This window comes from Scyliorhinus torazame, chromosome 12, assembly GCF_047496885.1.
Source record: "Scyliorhinus torazame isolate Kashiwa2021f chromosome 12, sScyTor2.1, whole genome shotgun sequence".
Lineage (NCBI taxonomy): Eukaryota > Metazoa > Chordata > Chondrichthyes > Carcharhiniformes > Scyliorhinidae > Scyliorhinus > Scyliorhinus torazame.
In genome coordinates this window covers 158,883,212-158,905,039 of record NC_092718.1, presented here as the reverse complement: position 1 = coordinate 158,905,039, position 21,828 = coordinate 158,883,212, and the positions used below count along the sequence as shown (strand labels likewise).

Sequence of the window (21,828 nt, the reverse complement as noted above, 5' to 3'; positions counted from 1 at the left end):
CACAAGGCTATGAAGCACAATACTGTTTGATTACGTGCAATGAGGAACACGTGGCCGAGGAGCTCCGCTCATGCACCTGCTCAGTGTAGCGAGAGATTGGGACACCATTTTTAAATGGCGTCCCGATCTCGAGGCCCCTGAAGCGACCCCCCAAGCCCAATGCACTATGGGAGGGTCCCTGCAACCCCCTCACCCACACGCAATGCACCCTCAGCCCGACCGCACCTGTGCAAAAAATGCCAACTTGGCAGTGCCAGGCAGGTGCCCTGGTGGCACTTCCATGGTGCCAGGCTGGCAGTGCCAGGGTACCCAGGTGGCACCAGTGCCAGGGTGCCACCCTTCCCAAAGGCAATGCACCTAGGGGCCCTCCAATCCGCTGGCAGAACCCTATGAGTACCGTCCCATCTGGTCTCAGTTTGTGGAGACTAGTACTGAACGGTGTTCGCCGAAGGTCTCCGAGGTGGAGGAGATTGATCCCATGCCTTGGGTAACTCAGGGATCTGCACATTAAAGTGAGATATAGGAACATAGGAATTAGGAGTAGAAGTAGGGCAATTCAGCCCTTTGAGTCTTCTCCGTTGTTAAATCAGATCATGGCTGATCTCTTCCTAGTCTCAAAGCCATCTCCCTACCTGTTGTCCATATCTCTTTAACCTGTTTTTTTAAAAATCAAAAATATATCACTTGCTTGAAACTATTTAACGACTCAGATGCACTATGCGGCAGCGAGTTCCACAAATTCACCACCCTCGGCAAGAAGAAGTTCCTCTTCACCTCAGTTCTGAAGCTACCACCTCTCAACCTATATCCGTGACCTCTCGTTCTAGATTTCCCCACAAGAGGGAACATTCGGTCTAGGTTTACTTTATCAATCCCATTTAGTATTTTATACACTGCGATCAAATCCCCTCTCTTCCTTCTAAACTGCAGCTCAGGATTTCTCCGGGTTTTCCACGGGTGCTCCGGTTTCCTCCCACAGTCCAAAGATGTGCAGATTAAGGGGATTGGCCATGATAAATTGCCCAGTGTCCAAAAAAAGGTAGGTGGGGTTACTGGGATAGAGTGGCAGCGTGGGCCTAAGAAGGGTGCTCTTTCTAAGAGCTGGTGCAGAGTCGATGGGCAGAATGGCCTCCTTCTGCACTGTAAATTCTATGATTATAAACCCAAGCTGTTTAATCTCTCCTCATAAGTCAATCCTTTCATCCCCGGAATCAATCTGGTGAACCTCCTCTGAACTGCCTCCAATGCCACCACATCCTTCCTCAAATAAGGAGGCCAAAACTGGACACATTACTCCAGGTGTTGGTCTCACCAATACAATACAATTGCAACAACACTTCTCTACTTTTATACTCCAGTGCTTTTGTAATAAACGCTAACATTCCATCTGCTTTTTTAATGTCTTGCTCGAATATGAAGATTTGCTAAAAAAATGATTCTACCCACAATGGGCGGGATTCATATTGCAACGTCTCATGAGGTCGTGTTAGATCACGCGAGGCGTTGCAATTGGATAGATCTCCCGGCTTTCATTGGCCACGCTGCGCCATGGTAAGCTGCTTTTCGGGCACAGCAGGACCATTAAATCACGTCCATAGTTTCCATTAAACTGGAGGAGATGGCCTCATCATTGCAATTTCTGTTTTGAACGCTATAACGAAGGATCTTTTTCTTTCTGATTGTTTCTCAGTTTTTGCATGCAAAAACCAGGAAAATAAATTAGTGAAGCAGAATTCAAGGACAAGAGTCAAGCTACTTCTGAGAAAAATCTGGTTTTATTTTGATAACTGCAGCTCAAAATAACAAGAAACTAACAGGGTAACATTGCACTAAATAAAAATTAATAGTCATTTACACACTTAGTGGGTTTCAAAGCAGTTCCAAAAGTAATGTGAATAGTTTCTGCAATCACAAAATACTGTCAAGTTATTAACATTTCTAGTATGTCAGTGACATATGTTGACTGCTAAAATTAACAGTTAAGGAATATTATATCACCATCATTGCATTATGAATCACAAACATTTTAATATCGAACTGGTGTTAAATAGTTGATGCTAAAATGAATTTTGCACCATGTGGTGTGAGAGTCATATAATAATAATAATAGTAATCTTTGTCACAAGTAGGCTTACATTAACACTGAAATGAAGTTACTGTGAAAAGCCCCTAGTCGCCACATTCCGGTGCCTGTTCGGGTACACACAGAGAGAATTCAGAATGTCCAAATTACCTAACACCACTTCTTTCGGAACTTGTGGGAGGAAACAGGAGCACCCGGAGGCAACCCACGCAGGCACGAGGAGAATGTGCAGACTCCGCACAGATAGTGACCCAAGCTGGGAATTGAGCCTGGGACCCTGGCGCTGTGAAGCCATAATGCTAACCGCTATGCTACTGTGCCACTCTCCTATATGCTATCCTGTCACATTGTAACCATTATGTGCCGAATATCCATTGTGTTAATAACCTAGTTTTAGTCATTACCCTGGCTGTACAGCACAAGTCCCAACAGTACAGATGTGACATGTGGGCATCTCTGGACATGGTTACTGATGGTCTGCAAGTAAATTTTTTTTTTTGATAAACAATTTTATTAAGTCATTTTGGCATAGTAAACAACAACAATATAAAACAGTGTGCACAGAACAATCAATATAGCACAAGAAAACCAGCTCCCCTCCTACAAGGACCAACCTAACTACCCCCCTAATCTACGTTACCCTAACCCCCCCTCCTGACAATTAATTTTCCACGAAGAAGTCGATAAATGGTTGCTCCGGGCGAACCCTGACAGTGACCCTCTCAAAGCGAACTTAACTTTCTCCAGACTTTCTTTGGATCCTCGCTGTCTTCAGGGGATGTCCCGGAGGACTGGAGAATAGCCAATGTTGTTCCTTTGTTTAAGAAGGGTAGCAAGGATAATCCCGGGAACTACAGGCCAGTGAGCCTTACTTCAGTGGTAGGGAAATTACTGGAGAGAATTCTTCGAGACAGGATCTACTCCCATTTGGAAGCAAATGGACGTATTAGTGAGAGGCAGCACGGTTTTGTGAAGGGGAGGTCGTGTCTCACTAACTTGATAGAGTTTTTCGAGGAGGTCACTAAGATGATTGATGCAGGTAGGGCAGTAGATGTTGTCTATATGGACTTCAGTAAGGCCTTTGACAAGGTCCCTCATGGTAGACTAGTACAAAAGGTGAAGTCACACGGGATCAGGGGTGAACTGGCAAGGTGGATACAGAACTGGCTAGGCCATAGAAGGCAGAGGGTAGCAATGGAGGGATGCTTTTCTAATTGGAGGGCTGTGACCAGTGGTGTTCCACAGGGATCAGTGCTGGGACCTTTGCTCTTTGTAGTATATATAAATGATTTGGAGGAAAATGTAACTGGTCTGATTAGTAAGTGTGCAGACGACACAAAGGTTGGTGGAATTGCGGATAGCGATGAGGACTGTCTGAGGATACAGCAGGATTTAGATTGTCTGGAGACTTGGGCGGAGAATGTTGCCTGGTATGGAGGGCATAAGCTATGAGGAGCGATTGAATAAACTCGGTTTGTTCTCACTGGAACGAAGGAGGTTGAGGGGCGACCTGATAGAGGTATACAAAATTATGAGGGGCATAGACAGAGTGGATAGTCAGAGTATTTTCCCCAGGGTAGAGGGGTCAATTACTAGGGGGCATAGGTTTAAGGTGAGAGGAGCAAAGTTTAGAGTAGATGTACGAGGCAAGTTTTTTACGCAGAGGGTAGTGGGTGCCTGGAACTCACTACCGGAGGAGGTAGTGGAAGCAGGGACGATAGGGACATTTAAGGGGCATCTTGACAAATATATGAATAGGATGGGAATAGAAGGATACGGACCCAGGAAGTGTAGAAGATTGTAGTTTAGTCGGGCAGTATGGTCGGCGCGGGCTTGGAGGGCCGAAGGGCCTGTTCCTGTGCTGTACATTTCTTTGTTCTTTGTTTGTTCAGACTGAGGAAGCTCGCCATATCCAATAGCCAGGCCTCTGACTTTGGGGGCTTTGAGTCCCTCCATGCCAACAGAATCCGTCGCCGGGCTACCAGGGAAGCAAAGGCCAAAGTGTCAGCCTCGCTCTCCTCCTGGACTCCCGGGTCCTCCGAAACCCCAAAAATAGCCACCTCTGGACTCATCACCACCCTTGTTTTCAGTGCCCGGGACATAACGTCCGCGAATCCCTGCCAGTACCCCCTGAGTTTTGGACATGCCCAGAACATGTGGACATGGTTCGCCGGTCCTACCGAACATCTGGCGCACCAGTCCTCCAATCCCCAAAATTTGTACTCATCCGGGCCACTGTCATGTGGGCCCGGTGGACGACTTTGAATTGAATCAGACTGAGCCTTGCGCATGTTGCGGTCGCGTTTGGTCTGCAAGTAAATTGATGCAAATATTGCATTTATCTAAATTTTCAAAACTTCTGACTCTTTAGTTGACATCTGAGATGCAGTCCAGAAGAAGAGCATAAACACAATAGGGAATGAAGCAAAATCAGCATGAATTGGTGTCACTGAAAAACACAGATTTAAGGTAGACCTTCCACAACTGGTGAAAAATACTTTGATGAACAGAACAGAGGTGGCAGATATTTCATGTGAAAAATGCCCCTCTATGTCCTGTTCCCAGTCAAATTAAATTTAAAACAGTAATTTCCATTCACTGAATATCTGCACCAGCCACCAACTGTACTAGATAAGAAACAGCAGGATTCGGCCTTTTAAGTCTGCTTGGCCATTCATTGACCTTCTACTTCAGCCACACCCTTCCACACTTTCCCCATATCCCCGATTCTCAAAAGGAAAGATTGTTAGCCTTATCAGAAATTAGAAAGAATCTTCAAGAAATTCAAAAGTAATAAAGAAATTATGAATCTTTTCTGCATTCATGAAACAACAGGAATATTTCCTGAGCTCCATGCTCAATGTCTTTTTAAAATTTAAAATATTCTAACTGAAATACTAGATTTTCAGATGCTGTGGTATACAGAGCTTTGGAACTATAACTACACAATGAGGGCTCCCTTATGCTGCTGAGTACTGCGTGAAGCAAAGACAGGGATCAAGCAAATGTAATAAAAATTTTAAAAACCCACTTTGGAATGGCGAAGTGAAGGGCTAGAGAGTACATCAGCAAACATGACCCTGAAAGATTAATAGTAGGGGAGCTAATAGGAAATCATATCCCTCCAAGATTCTTAGCTACTTGAGTTAGCTGAAAACTGCAACATTGATAGGTGACAACAGACAACGTTCCCTCATGCAACTGACGCAAAACATTTAATTTACAATGGAGAAATTTTAATCTGTACTGACAATTTTTAGAGTGTATGAACCAAGCGTTTTACTATTTTAAATATTCGAAATTTATCTGGACTATGGTACTGTTGCACTGGTGAGAATATCATGATATATACACACTTATCACATTATTTCCCACAGCTAACAGTTCACCACTTAATAAAATTAAGTCAGAAATCATTAATTCTTTAGTACAAGCATATCAATTAATAACATGTACTACCCCAGCCATTAGTGTCCAATGAGATAGCAACCATCAGCCAGAAAACATGATACAAGCAAGAGCACACACAGCACCCATAACACCAACACATAAAAGCTCCAAAACAGAGTGAAATCATCCCAGGAAATCAATAGTCTAGAACAAAAAAAAAGGCTTAGTTGTTTCAGAACTGCATTCCAATACACAGCTCAGATCATTTGCAAACCTTTAAATGTTACAGCAGTTTATGTCGAAATTGAACTCTTCACTGCCTGATTTGTAATTACTTTCAATATCAGCTTACACAATCAAACATTTGGGCACTGCAAAGATGCAGCACTAGAAACAAGCCTGTTTTTAAAAAAAAAAGATCTTTGCTGCAAGCACGGTAGCATAGTGGTTAGCACTGTGGCTTCTCAGCACCAGGGTCCCAGGTTCGATTCCCTGCTGGGTCACTATCTGTGCGGTGTCTGCACGTTCTCCCAGTGTCTGCGTGAGTTTCCTCCGGTTTCCTCCCACAGTCCAAAGACGTGCAGGTTAGATGGATTGACCATGCTAAATTGCCCTTAGTGTCCAAAAAAAGGTTAGGAGGGGTTATTGGGTTGGGTTGGGGGGGTAGGGTGGAAGTGGGGCTTAAGGCAGTCGGTGCAGACTCGATGGACCGAATGGCCTCCTTCTGCACTGTATGTTCTATGTCTACAATATAAATATTAACTGCCAAAACAGTCGAGTATACAACTGAAGTGGAATGACTGTTATTTCAAGTATAGCAACATTCTCATAGACAAGATCATGTGTTGCAAAGGCAAGGCTCAACATGTACTTAAAGAGGAAGCAGCTAAAAAAGAAAATGATACAAAGTTTTACTGCAACAAAGAAATAATCTGATTTCAATTTCAAGTGTGCTGAAAAGTAACAGAAATTGTTCAGAGTTAAAAGTTTTTCACTTTCACGTGTCATTGTACAACTGCTTGTCATTACGTCAGTAAAGTTTTAGAAATACATCCCATGAAGCCACTCCCCTCGTTGCTGCACAAGCTTTCCATGCCCCAGACACTTGATTTCACACTTCTCGTGTTGGCTATCACATTCCACGTTTCTTTTCAAACAAAATCATTCATGAGTGATGTGGAGGTGAGCTGCCTTTTTGGAATATAATGGAGTGGCTTGCTTAACAGTTTCAGAGGGCGGTTAACACTTAACAACATTGGCCTCACCCTGCTCCAACTTAATGTTCTCCTCCTGTCGCATGTCCCCACATGTACCTTTCACTCCTTCAACTGGGCTTCTCAATGTTCCACTCTCCTGTTGCTGGCTTCTCATTCAGCCAACGTGCACATCTCTATCCAACTCACCATGTTGCTGCCACCCTCCCTACGACAGCCTCCTGCTCAACATAGCATTGGGTTGACGCAAAAGTTGAGTGCTTTGAGACAACTCACTGCATGCCAGGAGCATTACAGAAATGAAGGTAATTGTTGGAAACTAAAGCACGACTTTAGTTAATAGATTAACTCTCCTTACAACTACTGAAAGTGTAAAATGGTGTTAAATAGTTTTGCTGGAAAAGGAGAAGCAGAAATGTTGTTGAAATAGTAGGTTACAAAATCTTTCACGCAGCAGATGGCTCTGCAACTATGCGGCGAGAGCCAGAGCCATAGAAGATTCCTGGTTTGATGAGAAATTTTGCTGAATTAGTTGATCTTAGATGGGGCAGAATTTTTTAAAAATAAATTTAGAGTATCCAATTATTTTTTCCACTTATGGGGCAATTTACCGTAGCCAATCCACCCACTCTGCACATCGTTGGGTTGTGGGGGTGAGACCCACGCTGATACAGGGAGAATGTGCAAACTCCTCATGGACAGTGACCCAGGGCTGGGATCGAACCTGGGACTTTGGCGCCATGAGGCAGCAGTACTAACCACTGCCACCATGCCTCCGTTGGGGCAATAGTAAGGGTACAACCCAAGAAGCCTGCTAGAAACGCATGCATGCAGGTATTTGGCATGTAGACAATGGTCTCAGCTACACTGACCGAAGCTCTCACTTGACGAATGCAACTTCAGTGCAACACAAAGGTTCCCCCGCCACAATACCACCAACCAACCTCCACACCCCCAAATGTCAACACCAGTATGAAGGAAAATTGGAAGGAGTGCACGAGAAAAAGAAAGGAAGTAAGAAAAATCCAAATAGCCCTAATGCACACTTTTTCCCCCATTACCCACCAACCTTCAAGTATTTATCCAATTCCTTTTTGAAAGTGGCCATTAAATCTGCTTTCAACAACCTCCTAGGTGGTGCCTTTTAGATCATTACAACTTGCTACATTTAAAAAAAAAATTAAAATATTAACATTTGTAAATGTTAATTTATTAAAAGAGTAGCAACATGAGAAATCAATGAATATTTGAAGCAATTTATTGCCTAGCTCACATAGTAAATTTCAAACTAATTTCCCAATTACCAGTTGACCTGTTGACAAGTATCACACCCACCCAATATAATAACAACCACAGAAATTCTGCAGCCACTCACAAGACAGTATATACAAAACAATAGGGTGAAGTATAGCAGCTAGATAACACAGTATGGTAGCTTGGGCAAATAAATTGTGCTTGGGCCATGCTTCTCAAACCATACAAAAGCAACAAAGAGACTCAATTTCCAAAACAGTACCAGCTGGCCTCAAAGACAATCTCCTTTCTCTGCCAGAGAAACACTAATTTACTTAAAAATGTTTTGCTATACTAAACCTGAAGTAAACAAGCTTTCAAAAAAAAAGTAAATGCCCTGAAAACGACTATCTTGCCGTCTGAAGAAGTCCATAATGTATAATTATCTGATCACAATCTTTGTTTCACAATATGGAAGTATTTAATAACTTTATTAGTCTACTTGTGATCTAGATTTTAAGAAATTGCCATTGAGTAGTTAATTGTATTAAACATATTAACATAATGCTCCAGACCTACATTACAGGGGTCCAATCCCAGCGACCAAGTACCTATAAACTGCAGCTTATAGCTTATTTTGTATTATCGTTTTGCTTGCATTAATACTGTACTTGTCCCACATACCAAATTCAGTACAACCATTACTGCTGTCCTAGTTTTACTTTCATTCTGCAATGCCGTTTACATTCAGAGATGAAGAAAGAGGCCTTGAGAGGACTTGATACAGAAACCCTCACTTCAGTGTTTGAAGATTAAACCAAGGGCATTTACAACCTGTCCCAGGTTCTGAAAATAAGCACAGCAAGACTGTAATGGCTACCCGATTCCAAAGCATAAGGCAACAACTTGTACAAGAGGCAAGGGCAATCAAATTTGAATTTCAATTTTGGTTTGTACCCAAGGAACATGCGTTAGGCTGTGGGATCTTTACATTCAAAAACATATACATCACATCCTCAGAAAATGAATCATGATGTAGAATACACACAGGCCAGAACACCATCCATACCACAACTTTGACATGCACCCCCCTAACATTTATATGTAACCATTCAAGATAATAGTTAGCTTGTAAAATGTAAAAGCTCAACAATATGTACTGATCTTTCAGTAAAGTTAGGAACATACTAAACCCCTGGAACCCTCAGCCCCTAAGCTGTTGCTTTCCAGAACAATGGACTTTTGGTAAAACATTAGCTCATTAAGCCCAAAGGTTAGCTTTGCAATCCCCAAAATGATTTTATATCCTTCAAGGTATCAGAACAATAATCATTTTACTTCCCTTGCTCCTTAAAAACACTAACAACCTATTTAGAAAAATATGATTCAAACAGGCATATTAAAAGCAACCATTAAAAATCTGTAATGTGCATGCTACATGTTCAAACAATACTGCTTTAAAACCATTTAAAACTGCTAAAATTGATATCTAATATAAAATAATATATATTTAATATGTTGGTTATACAACAAAACTAAAATAACTAGTTATTATTGACTTATCAGTAACTGAAATGTACTTTTCCAATCAAATAGGTTTACTCTGCTATATTTAGGCGTTTGGTTCACTACATTCATGAATGTACAGAAGTACATGGGAGCCTATTCTGAGTTTTAAAAAAATACCAGTTATAGGCAAACTATCAATGCATACAGATGATGCACAGCAAGGAGGTATTCTGCCATGTAGGATAAGCTGTGCAAAGATTTATGGCTAATTAAAGCAGATTCCTAAAAGGCTGGTTTTGAATAATTAGGTCATTCCCTTTCTCAAAGGAGAATCTGACACCTTGAGCTGCAAAGTATCCCACTTCCCTGAAGCTTTTTGATGTCTGGAAAGGGCACCATTATTTTCCAGTGCTGTGTGTTGTCTAAGGGGGAGATGAAAAGGCCTTGCCCAGTAGCAACAGCAGACACTCTGAGACTTTCTCCCCACATCACCACACAACACACGCAGGCACATTAAACCTTTAAGGAAAGTAGTAAAATTATTCTTAAAGGCTGACCTGAGAGGTGTCATAGTCTTCATCATCAGGACTCAGTGCCATGACCTTTCACAATTCATGCTGCCCAGCCAAAGAAATCCAGTCATGGCTCTATTAGCACACTCTCACAGAATACACTCAACATTCACTAAGGAGCTTCCTCCATCTACTGCTGCTCAACCTAACTTCACAATGAAATGCCTCGCCATCCCCGTGATTGACAGGCGCGCCGCCCAATCGCTCACAGAGCTCAAAGGCCCGCCCGCCCACCACGCTCACGTTCGCCAATCGGAACGGGGGTAGGGCGGGACCTTGCGCTTGCAGCGCACGACTGAGCTGGCGACTCGGTGGTGTCAATCAGTGCGCGCGGGCGGTGCGTTAGTGATTCAAAAGTGAGCACGCGCGGAGCCGCAGCGCACGCGGTGACGGACAGCATTCCCCACAGCCCAACGGTCACTGCGCATGGCAATTGTGAAACTCCGCCTCCAGACCGTACGCATCGCCTGCGTTTACGTCAACCCAAGGCTTCCGTACTCCTATTGGCTCTTAGAAATGTCAATCAATAATGTCTACCGTCATAATGTCGATTGACCGCTCCAGGCGATGGCAGTAACTGAAGCGATTGAGTGAGGTGGAAGAAAGGAGTTGAGTAAAACTTGTGGTTCCGGGGAACGTGAGATTTATTTATCCATCTGTTTGCTGTTGCTTGTGTAGAAATTGGGCTGTGATTTTAAAGGGGGAATGAATGCACCTGGTGAAGTCTGAATGGACACAGAGGATTGGATGGTCAATATAGCAAAATACTGCAGATGCTGGAAATCTGAAATAAAAACAGAAAATGGCGGGGGGGTCGGGTCATGCAGCACCTGTGAAGACAGAAACAAAGTTAACGCTTTGTAGTAAAAGGGTCTGGCACACATAGGTTTAATGTGGGACTGAGTACAGTGCCACCAGCACAGTAATACGAGAACACATGACCTGCAGTTCAGCCTGGTGTAAAACTTCTTACTGCACTTCAGTGGTGTGTTGGACAGAGCTGAGAGGTGTCATAGTAAGCATGGAGTCAGCTCGTAACTTGAAAGCTTTGCTGTATATTTGTACATAGTTTTACTAATTAATAAATACATACATGTGATGAATGTAGAAATTGTTATATTTATTATTTGTGGCAGTAATGTTTTTAAAACTCTGGTTTAAAATACAAACAGGCAGTATGTCTACTAAAGCTGTAATTAAAGCGTCATAAATGGCGAGGGCATAATTAATTCCAACCACTTGGTAATAGATAAAGGGCTAATGAAATCGTGTTTTGATTGCTGGAGATTACCTGGAGTGTAGATAATAAGACATAGGAGCAGAATTAGGTCAGTCGGCCCATCGAGTCTGCTCCATCATTCAATCATTGCTGATATGTTTCCCATCCCCATTCTCCTGTCTTCTCACCATAATGTATGAGGAATTGTTAAGCAGGTCATAGAACTTAGTGGGTGTACTTGGATGATGTAACTAATGGGAGGAGCCAGGTCTGTGTAGTTTTGCAGTCTGTTACAGGATTTTAAACTGAGCAGCATAGGATCATAGAATTTACAGTGCAGAAGGAGGCCATTCGGCCCATTGAGTCTGCACAGGCCCATAGAATGATCACTCCATCTAAGCCCACACCTCTGCCCTATCACCGTAACCCAGTAACCCCATCTAACCTTTTTGGAAATGAAGGGCAATTTAGCATGGCCAATCCACCTAACCTGCACATCTTTGGACTGTGGGAGGAAACCGGAGCACCCGGAGGAAACCCACGCAACCATGGGGAGAACGTGCAGACTCCGCACAGACAGTGACCCAAGCCGGGAATCGAACCTGGGACCCTGGAGCTGTGAAGCAACTGTGCTAACCACTGTGATCCCATGCTGACCGAATGGGGGAACAGTTTTGCTAAATGCTGTTAAGATTGAGCAGAAGTGTACTGGACATGATCTTGAAAAGGTCTGTATCCAAAAGTCCCTACACGGATAAGCAAGTAAGTTGTTTAATTAACTTTATTGTTTTTCTAAATTTAGAGTGTCTTGTTCTTTTTCCAATTCGGGGGCAATTTAGTCTGGCCAATTCACCTACCCTGCACATCTTTTTGGGTTGTGGAGTGAGACCCACGCAGACACTGGGAGAATGTGGAAACTCTACACAGTCAGTGGTCCGGGGAACCCGGGTCCTCTGTGCCATGAGGCAACAGTGCTAACCACTGTGCCACCATGCTGCCTTGTTGTTTTTACTTTATTGAGAAGTGGTATTTGAAATGCATTGGATTGCTTAATTGGAATTAGTGGCAGGTATAGATGGTACATCCAAGTTTTTTTCCTTTTTGTTTAAGAGCTGTTTAACTGATAATTGTAAAGCTATTTCTTTGCTGTCAATGTGGTTAATTCTGTGTTTAAATTAAAGTTTGTTTTAACATAAAAGATATCTATTAGTCAGAGTCATCACTCTTGGGATGAAGTATCCTTTCCTCAGTTTTACAAATAGAAAATGTGTTTGGGGTTCTCATCTAGTATTCTAACAAAAGTTGGGGTCTGGTTCAGTATCCTAACATACTGTTAAAGTTTTGTTTAGGACCTACCAAATGATATCCAATACCAGATAACACGGTGGTAGCGAATGATTAAAAAAACAAATCCTTGCAAATAATGCTGATTAAAGCTAAAATCCTGCAAGACTAAAGAAAAATTTAAAGAGAGTGATGGAATCTGGAACTCACTGCTTGACAAGGTGGTAGAGGTGGGAACCCTCACAACATTCAAGATACATTTTAGATGAGCTCTTACAACAACATAACATAGAAGGCTATGGGTCAAGTGCTGGAAAACAGGTAGAATAGGTAGGTGTTTGATGACCAGCACAGACACGGTAAGTGAAGGGCCTCCTTTCTGTGCTGTAAATCTCCATGACTAAGCAGGTGTGTAGAGGAAAATTGCCAGAGAAGATTTAAAGAAAGGCTTGGAAGCTGCAAGCTGAATTGCAAAATTCTTCACTGATGCAGAAGACAGTACGGGATCTCTTGCAAGTCCAACTTCACCCCTGTCCAATGAACTCGTTTTGAGCAGAAGCCAAAAATCCGATGTCACCTGCCCCAATAGCCTCGGACACACCCATACCTACTGTCACAGTCTCAGAATTTATTAATTTAGGTTTTACCCTATTATTTATTTTTCCAATTAAGGGGCAATTTAGCGTGGTCAATTAACCTACCCTGCACATCATTTTGGGTTGTGGGGGTGAGACCCATGCAGACACGGAGAAAATGTGAAAACTCCACACGGTCAGTGACCTGGGGCCGGGATCGAACCCGGGTCCTCTGCTGTACTAAACACCATGCAGCCTATAGTTTCAGAATTTAGATCGGCTATCTCAAAAGTGAACCCACAGAAAACAACGGATCCTGACAGAGTCCCTGGTCGTGCACTCAGACCCTCCACGGACCAATTGGCGGGTGTGTTCGCAGAAATCTTTAACCTCTCCTTACTCCGAGGTTCCCACCTGCTTCAAGAAGATCACTATCATACCGGTGCCAAAGAAGAACCAGACAACGTGCCTCAATGACTACCGACGGGTGGGTGCTTCGAGAGGTTAGTCATGAAACACATCAACTCCAACCTTCCAGATTGCGTTGATCCACTGCAATTCGCCTCCACCACAGACGCTTTCTCCCTAGCCCTACACTTATCCCTGGAGCATCTCGACAATACGTACACCTACATCTGACTCCTGTTTGTTGATTACAGCTCCGCCTTCAACACCATAATCCCAGCTATGCTGATATCCAAACTCCAAAACCTAGGGTTGGGCTCCTCCCTCTGCAACTGGATTCTTGACTTCCTGACCCACAGACCGCAGTCTGTAAGGATAAACAACTACATCTCCTTCATGATAGTCCTCAATACTGGGACCCTGCATGGCTGCATCCTTAACTCCCCACAATACTCCCTATGCACACATGGCTGTGTGGCAAAATTTAGCTCCAACTCCATCTCCAAGTGTGCATAGTAGGTCGGATCTCAAACAATGATGAGTCAGAGTACACGAGGGAGATAGAAAACATAGGCATGGTGCAATGACAATTTTTCCCTCTATGCCAACAAAACTGAAGAGCTGGTCATTGACTTCAGGAAGCAAAGTGTCGTCTACGCCCCTGTCTGCATCAATGGTGCCGAGATGAAGATCGTGGACAGTTTCAAATTCCTTGGTGTAAACATCACCAACAATCTGTCCTATTCACCCACATCAACGCCACAACCAAGAAAGCACAACAGCTTCTATACTTCCACAGGAAATTAAGGAAATTTGGCATGCCCACAATGACTCTTATCAATTTTTATAGATGTACCATAGAAAGCATCCTATCTGGCTGCATCACAGCTTGGTAGTGTAACTGCTCGGCCCAAGACCGCATAAAACTACTGAGAGTCATGAACACAACCCAGTCTATCATGAGGGCCTGCCTCCCATCCATTGACTCTGTCTATACCTTCCGCTGCCTTGAGAAAGTGGTCAGCATAATCAAAGACTCCCTCCCCCCAACCATGGTTATTCTCCTTTTCCATCAGGCAGAAGATACAAAAGTTCGAGGACACTCACCAATAGATTCAAAAAAGCTTCTTCTCTGCTGTCACCAGACTCCTGAAGGACCCTCTTAGGGACTGAACTGATCTTGTGGACTGAACTGACCTTCCTGCACATTTTCTCTACAGTTGTAGCACTATATACCGTATACTTCACCCGCCATCTATGTTTATGTATTTTCATATGTATCCATGTATTTTTCATATGTTCTATGTTTTCATGTATGGAGTGATCTGCCTAGACTGTACACCAAACAATGCTTTTCACTGTACCTCGCTACACAGATTAGATTAATCTCAACTTCCCAGAGTGCAGAATCAGCAGACCTAGAAGCGGTAACCTAAAGCTTTTCAATTCCAGGATAAAACCAGTCCCGAGCAACTTGCTGTTTAAAATCTCCGCTGGAAAAAAACCATCCTGACTCAGTGCCTGAACACTTGGCTTCTGAGCTCACTCTGACAAAAAAGTGAATTAATTTGGAAGAAGCGCAACTAAAGAATCAACTTTAAAGACGAGGACTCCAACTTCCATTGCTCTAAAGCAGAGTGCTGAAACTGAGAAATCTACAGCTGATGATTCAAGCAGTCACTGGGTGGAATATTCCCCCCCCCCCTCCCCAAATGGCTAAGTGTCAGGTTCTGACTGAAAAACTGCACACTTCTCCCCAGAGGACCAGCCAGGTTTTCTCTACATCTTCTGACACTTTGTCAAAAAATGCGGGGCATGTGTTTTGCACCTTCACTCTGGTGGAGGAGGGCCTCATACATCTGGCCATCACTGGCTCTACAGAGATCGGGGTGCCATTACTAAAGGCTTTGCCTTCAAGCTGTAAGAGTTTCCTTTTTTGTTCCCTTTGATCCAATTTATTTTATTATTTTTGGACCGTGGACCCATAAGCAAGATGCGCCTTTATGCAGGAGACCCAGTTGAAACCGTTTGCGTTCCAACACCGTGTGTTTCCGAGTTTCGTTCCTGGAGAGAGGAGACCAGACTCTTTGGCACCAGGTGAATCTGAGGAACGGTTTTGGAGGAATTCCGTTTGATTGATTAACTGGCAACCAGTAGTTTGACCAGGAATACTGTTTTGCCTGACAACGATCAGGGATTGATTCTATGAACCATAGAATTTACAGCGCAGAAGGAGGACATTCGGCCCATTGAGTGAATATGATACTGTAAATAATAAAAGGTTACTTGTGTTAAAGTTACAACCTGGTGCCTGCTGTTTATTGGGCTCATCCAAGGACTTTGAGTATTTAAAATAAAATCTAATTTCACCTGTGTTGCGACTCCAGGTCAAGTGGGGTTGAAATTGACCGTGCACTAGCCCAGGGTGTTGTGACAAAACAAATGATGGTGCCATTTTGAATTTCAGCAACATCTTAAAGCTGATTCTGAAACTTAGTCAGCTCAGACAAAATGGGTCAAATTTCCTCCTTCAGGCCAGTGTAGCTCTCGGGTGGCCAGGGACTGGGCCGTCACTGTCCCCGTAATCATTCTATGATTCTATTTGTTGACTTCAAAGCTTCTGCACAAACCAGCTGTTCCCAGATGTGGTTTCATTGATAGGTATACAGCAAGATTTGGAGAATCAACAGATGCTACACCAAACAGGACAAGTTGCTGAAAATGGGTGAAGCGGGAGGGAGAAGGGCTCTCCGCAGGAAGCCACCTCCACCCAGGGTGTTCAGGGAGCAATTTTCCTCTCTGAGCTTCAGTGAAGAACAGTGCAACATCAAGTGAAGATGTTTTCAATGAAATCTGCCATCTGCTGCAGCCACAATTGGAACTTCAGGGCAGAACAAAGCTGATTGCCAATGGCTGATGAGAATGTGACCTGTGATGAACAATGTTTACACATCTGGCTCCTTCCGGGGTGAAGTTGGAGATGTTTGCAACATCTTGGCAGTTTGCTGTACACTTTCCATTGGGAAGTCACTGATGTTCTCACTTCAAAGAAGCAGCTAGGGTGAGCACATGGCTTTGCTACGCGAGCAGGCTTCCCTTTGATATAGTGTGTCATTGATTATATGCATGTCCCTTTGTGTATCTCACATATGATATATGACCGCAAGGGGATTTAGTTCTCCCATTGTCTAAAATCATGCTGGTCAATGCCTCGTATCCTGCAGCAGTCATTATGCCTTCATTCTGTGGTAGTCCACTGTGCAAGTGACATTTGAGCCACCATAGTAAACGAGCGGGTGGCTACTGAACAAAAAGGGCTATCCATTGTCAACATGGCCGATGACTTTGGTACACAACCCATGAGTGCAGAATGCACACAATGGAAATCATGATGTTACACAATGTGACAGAGCCGACCATTGGTGTGCTGAAACCATACACCCACTGCCTGTACCACTCTGAGGGAGCCCTGCAATATTCTGCAGTGTTGAGATTCCTGATGGTCTTCTACGTGCTGCGTAAGCTCACCAGCATGAGGTGACTGCCTTTGCCACCATCTAAACGGTGATAAACTGAGGAGGAAGTGGAAGAAGAGGAAGACAAAGGGAAGAGGCAATTTAGACAGTCCCTTTCTGCCCAGGCTGTCTGCAAATAATTGATCTGAGTGCAGTATCCGCAACTCAATTCCTCATTCACAAAGAGTGACTTGCCTTTGTTCTGCCACTGACCAGCATAGCGGCAGTGGAGGGTCCCTTAAAATAGTGGGTGCCGTCTGTCAGGCTTGTCGAGTCTTCAGAAGACAATTCTGGATCCATGGGTTACTCCGCTTTGGGCCATGTTGTTGCGCAACGAGTGGAATTTGCAACCACGCGTGTCCTGTGCAGAGTGATCCATCACGCAGCAGTCATCCACAACATGAAGGTCATGGATGTCCACCGTGGTCAATTTGCCCAGAAGCAACCAAGGTTGTAAAGCTTCCCATCCAGACCATACTGGATGCTGACACTGGGTGGTAAGTTAACTCCGATGAAGGTCGGGTAAATATAGGTGGTGGGGACAATCTCACAACCTTGGTTAACCCTGTCTGGATGTGAAAGGTGTCAGTTTCAGATCCTCCACTCAGGACATTGGCAGTCATCGTGTCATGCAGGAGTCTCAGGATGGTGACCAGTTTCAACAGACAATGAAAGCATTGGAGGATGATCAAAAGAGTTTCACATTTGAAAGAATCAAATGCCTTGGTCAGGTAGATGAAAGTGAGGAACAATTCTTAGTTTTGCTCCAGGCACTTGTCCTGGATATATCTAGCCACTAAGGCCACATCTGCAGTACCCTGAGGTGGTTGTACGCCACACTAGGTTTAAAGAGGATCTCTTCAGCAACGGGATGAAGGCATTTCATGAGGATGCGGGCCAAGGTCTTGCCCCAAAATGGACAGGTGGGAAATCACTCTAGTTTTCGCAATTAGATTTATCCCCCTTCCTGTGGACAGTAATGACGGTTGTGTTCTGAGATCCTTTTGGGGGGGGGAAGCGGGAGTCCTCTTCGTCCCAGAGGCGAAGGTTGAACTGGTGGAGTTGTGACATGAGCTGATAGCCACCGGCATGGCAGATCTCTGCAGGTATACCACCTGGCCCACAAGCTTTGCTGGCTTTCATTTGTTGGATGGCAAATGTTGGAGTGCACTGTGCAACTGGACCTGAAACTCCTCCCGCTGTCTTGGGCCCTTCAATTCTGCAACGTTCAGCTTTCTCCAGGTGGCTTTTTTGGTCCTCCCATGTCTTGGTGCCAAGCATATATTCATTACCGAGCACACAAGCAAGTTCCTCAGGTCACTGCCTCGGACAATGATGTAGTCCAGGAGGTGCCATTGCCCCATCCTTTGGTGCCTCCATGTGGTCTTCAGTTTCTTCTGGTGGAAAACTGTGTTCTTCACGATTAATCCATTTGGGTGCACTTGGCCAAAAGTCGATCTTGACCTCCCAATGTAATTCTTGCACATAGTTCCACTCCAGATTTTGTGGTGACGTCCAATCCGGACATCAACGTGACCTAGAAAGATGACCATGTTGTCCCTGGGATGGAAGCACGGATACCATTTGAGATCAGAGTAGAACCTCCCCTTGACTTCTTGGTCAGAATCTAAAGTATGCACTGATGACAGTGACGCATTGGTTGCAGTGGCTGAGATGTAGGCGTAGGGTCATCAACCTCTTGCTGACACTCTAGGGGATTTCTGAGAGCGCAGTGGTGATCCTGTTCCCCATGGAAAAACTCACTCTGTGGAAGCGAGGATCACAGTCTGAATTCCCTTTCCAGAAGAAGATGTACCCTCCACTGGCCTCCCTCAGCTGTCCCCCTCCAGTAAGCTGGATTTCACCAAGATCAGCAATGTTCACCTGAGGAAGGAGCAGCGCTCCGAAAGCTAGTGACATCGAAACAAACCTGTTGGACTTTAACCTGGTGTTATAAGACTTCGTACTGTGCTCACCCCAGTCCATCGCCGGCATCTCCACATCATAGCAATGTTGATGTTATACCTTGCTAGCTCCTGGGCTACGATGGCAATTTGTCTTTCCGGCATTCACTTGTTGGCTTGTCAACCAACATTCTCACATTCCAAGTTCTGAAGTTTAGCTTCTTGTTTCGGCTGCAGAGCCGGTGATCCGCTGGGTGCAGTTTCCCAGGAAGAGAAATGGAAAAGCCTTTTCTAGCCCCACCCCATTTGGGGCTAACTGAGGGTATCCAGTTATGGATGCAGCTGCTGATGGGCATCCCTGTCTCGACACCGGTGCCCAATGCCCACTACGTGTGGGAGACTCCAGGTATCACAGCCCTTCCTCTGTTGCCAATCCTCAATCACCACAGGACTTTTGCTTTTGTCTGATGGAGGCCTGCATGTGGCATTGTTTAGTTTGGATACTCAGATGCACAGCCAGGTTCAACATGTCTTGGCATCGGTGGTCAGACTCAGTGGCATGGTAGACCATGACAACTGGTGCCACTTCCCCATTGCAGTCTTCTACTTTTACAGCCATTGTGGTGCCCCCCCCCCCCCCTCTGCCAGCTCGACTGTTGAGGACTTCTAGAATCGTTCTTTGTCTGGACCTTGCCCTCGACCTCACCGCCATGGAGCGTGAGCTCTGCAGGACATCACTCTCTCATTCATTGGAACTCGCAAGCCTCTCCACTGCAGCAAGGCGATTGGTCCTCTGGAAAAAAAATCCATCATAGAATCCTCTTGGCAATAATGCAAAAATAAATGCCAGCGTAAGAAATTTTTTTTTTTAATAAGAACATAAGAACTAGGAGCAGGCCATCTGGCCCCTCGAGCCTGCTCCACCATTCAATGAGATCATGGCTGATCTTTTGTGGACTCCGCTCCACTTTCCGGCCCGAACACCATAACCCTTAATCCCTTTATTCTTCAAAAAACTATCTATCTTTATCTTAAAAACATTTAATGAAGGCGCCTCTACTGCTTCACTGGGCAAGGAATTCCATAGATTCACAACCCTTTGGGTGAAGAAGTTCCTCCTAAATCTACTTCCCCTTATTTTGAGGCTATGCCCCCTAGTTCTGCTTTCACCCACCAGTGGAAACAACCTGCCCATATCTATCCTATCTATTCCCTTCATAATCTTGTTTCTATAAGATTCCCCCCCCTCATCCTTCTAAATTCCAACGAGTACAGCCCCAGTCTACTCAACCTCTCCTCGTAATCCAACCCCTTCAGCTCTGGGATTAACCTAGTGAATCTCCTCTGCACACCCTCCAGTGCCAGTACGTCCTTTCTCCAGTAAGGAGACCAAAACTGAACACCATACTCCAGGTGTGGCCTCACTACCACCTTACACAATTGCAGCAGAACCTCCCTAGTCCTATACACATTTAAATTGGTCCTATATACATTTTGCCGTCCTCTGGGTTGGTCAATGATCCTTCCGCCCCCCCCCCCCCCCCCCCCCCCCCCCCGCGTTGTCTTCAGCTATGCTTTGTTTCGAGGCCCCCCCCCCCCTCTTCTTTTTGTGGTTTCTCCACCTTCTGTGCGTCCGTCCGTCCCCCTTTCCCTGGGTTGCACAGTCCTTTGGTTCCTCATCTATTTTGTTGTTTTTTTTTTTGAAAAATGTTTTTATTCTCCTTTTAACATATTTTCTCCCAAATTTACACCCAACAATAAACGACAATCAGTAGCGAATGTAATGTCAATCCCCACATCAATAACAAAGATCCCACCAAACCCCCAAACATTAGTCCATATGTTAACATAAGCAAATGACAAAATGGAATCATCCATAGTTACCATTGACGCATACAGTTCCCCCCCCCCCCCCCCCCCCCCCAAAATGTTCGATGTAATCCAATTCTCGAAAGTGCATAATGAATAACGCCCATCCTTCCCTCAGTTCAAATTTGACTTTCTGAAGAGCCAAGAATTCCAGCAGGTACCCACGCCAGGGCACAGGGTGGAGAGGTTGATCTCTACCCTAACAGGATCTACCTTCGGGCGATCAACGAGGTGAAGGCTACAACATCTGCCTCCGCACCCATTTCCAACCCCGGCTGGTCCGGCATCCCGAATATGGCCACCGGAGGTCCCGGGTACAGTTTCACGTGCACCGCTTTAGAAATTACCCTAAAAACCTCCTTCCAGTAATCCTCCAGCTTTGGACAGGATCAAAACATATGAACATGATTTGCGGGGGGCCCCCCCGCAACTTTCACACCTATAACTTCTACCCCCTCAAAGAGATGGCTCATCCTCTCCCTTGTAAGATGTGCTCTATATACCATCTTAAGCTGCATCAGCCCCAACCTCGCACACGAGGTGGAGACCCTCCCGAGCACCTCACACCAGAACCCCTCCTCCATACCCACTCCCAACTCTACCTCCCACTTTGCCTTGATCCCTTCCAGCAGTGCCTTCTCCTCCTTCCAAAATACCCCCGTAAACCACCGACACTACCCCCCCTTTCTCCAGTCCCCCTGTCGTCAGCACCTACTCCAGCAATGTGGAAGCCGGCTCTGATGGGAAGCTCTGTATCGCCTTGCTTTTTTATTCAACTTACTCCACGTTGCTGGCGTCGAACAGGCCAACAATCTGCCCCTAAGTATCTAGGAAGCCTCCCTCGAATGGCATACATAATCTTCTCCAGATGGAGAAATTCCGAGAGGTCAGCAAGCCAGTCTGCAGATGTGGGTGGTGCTGCTGATCGCCAGCCGAGCAGGATTCTCCGGCATGCGATTAGGGAAGCGAAAGCAAGGACGTTGGCCGCCTTCCCCATGTGTAGTTCTGGTTGCTCCGATACCCTGAATTGCCACTATTGGGCTTGGCTTCACCCTC

General features: G+C 44.8%; 1 protein-coding gene and 1 long non-coding RNA gene across 6 annotated transcripts in view; one reads left to right on the top strand and one right to left on the bottom strand.

Annotated features, from left to right (window-relative positions):
* Positions 1 to 10,145, bottom strand: part of LOC140386692 (lysine-specific demethylase 2B-like) — a 313,645-nt gene extending 303,500 nt beyond the window's left edge. For all 3 annotated transcript variants that reach the window (XM_072469251.1, XM_072469253.1, XM_072469252.1), the window contains exon 1: positions 9,987 to 10,145. In XM_072469251.1, the coding sequence (XP_072325352.1) occupies positions 9,987 to 10,028 (42 nt within the window). In that variant the 5' untranslated portion in view covers positions 10,029 to 10,145. The remainder of the gene's footprint in view (positions 1 to 9,986) is intronic.
* Positions 10,146 to 10,519: 374 nt separating this feature from the next.
* The window catches only part of LOC140386691 (uncharacterized), a 289,681-nt gene continuing 278,372 nt past the window's right edge, over positions 10,520 to 21,828 (top strand). For 2 of the 3 annotated variants that reach the window (XR_011933652.1, XR_011933654.1), the window contains exon 1: positions 10,520 to 10,609. This is a non-coding gene — a long non-coding RNA (uncharacterized lncRNA). The remainder of the gene's footprint in view (positions 10,610 to 21,828) is intronic. The other variant, XR_011933653.1, reaches the window with a different exon arrangement.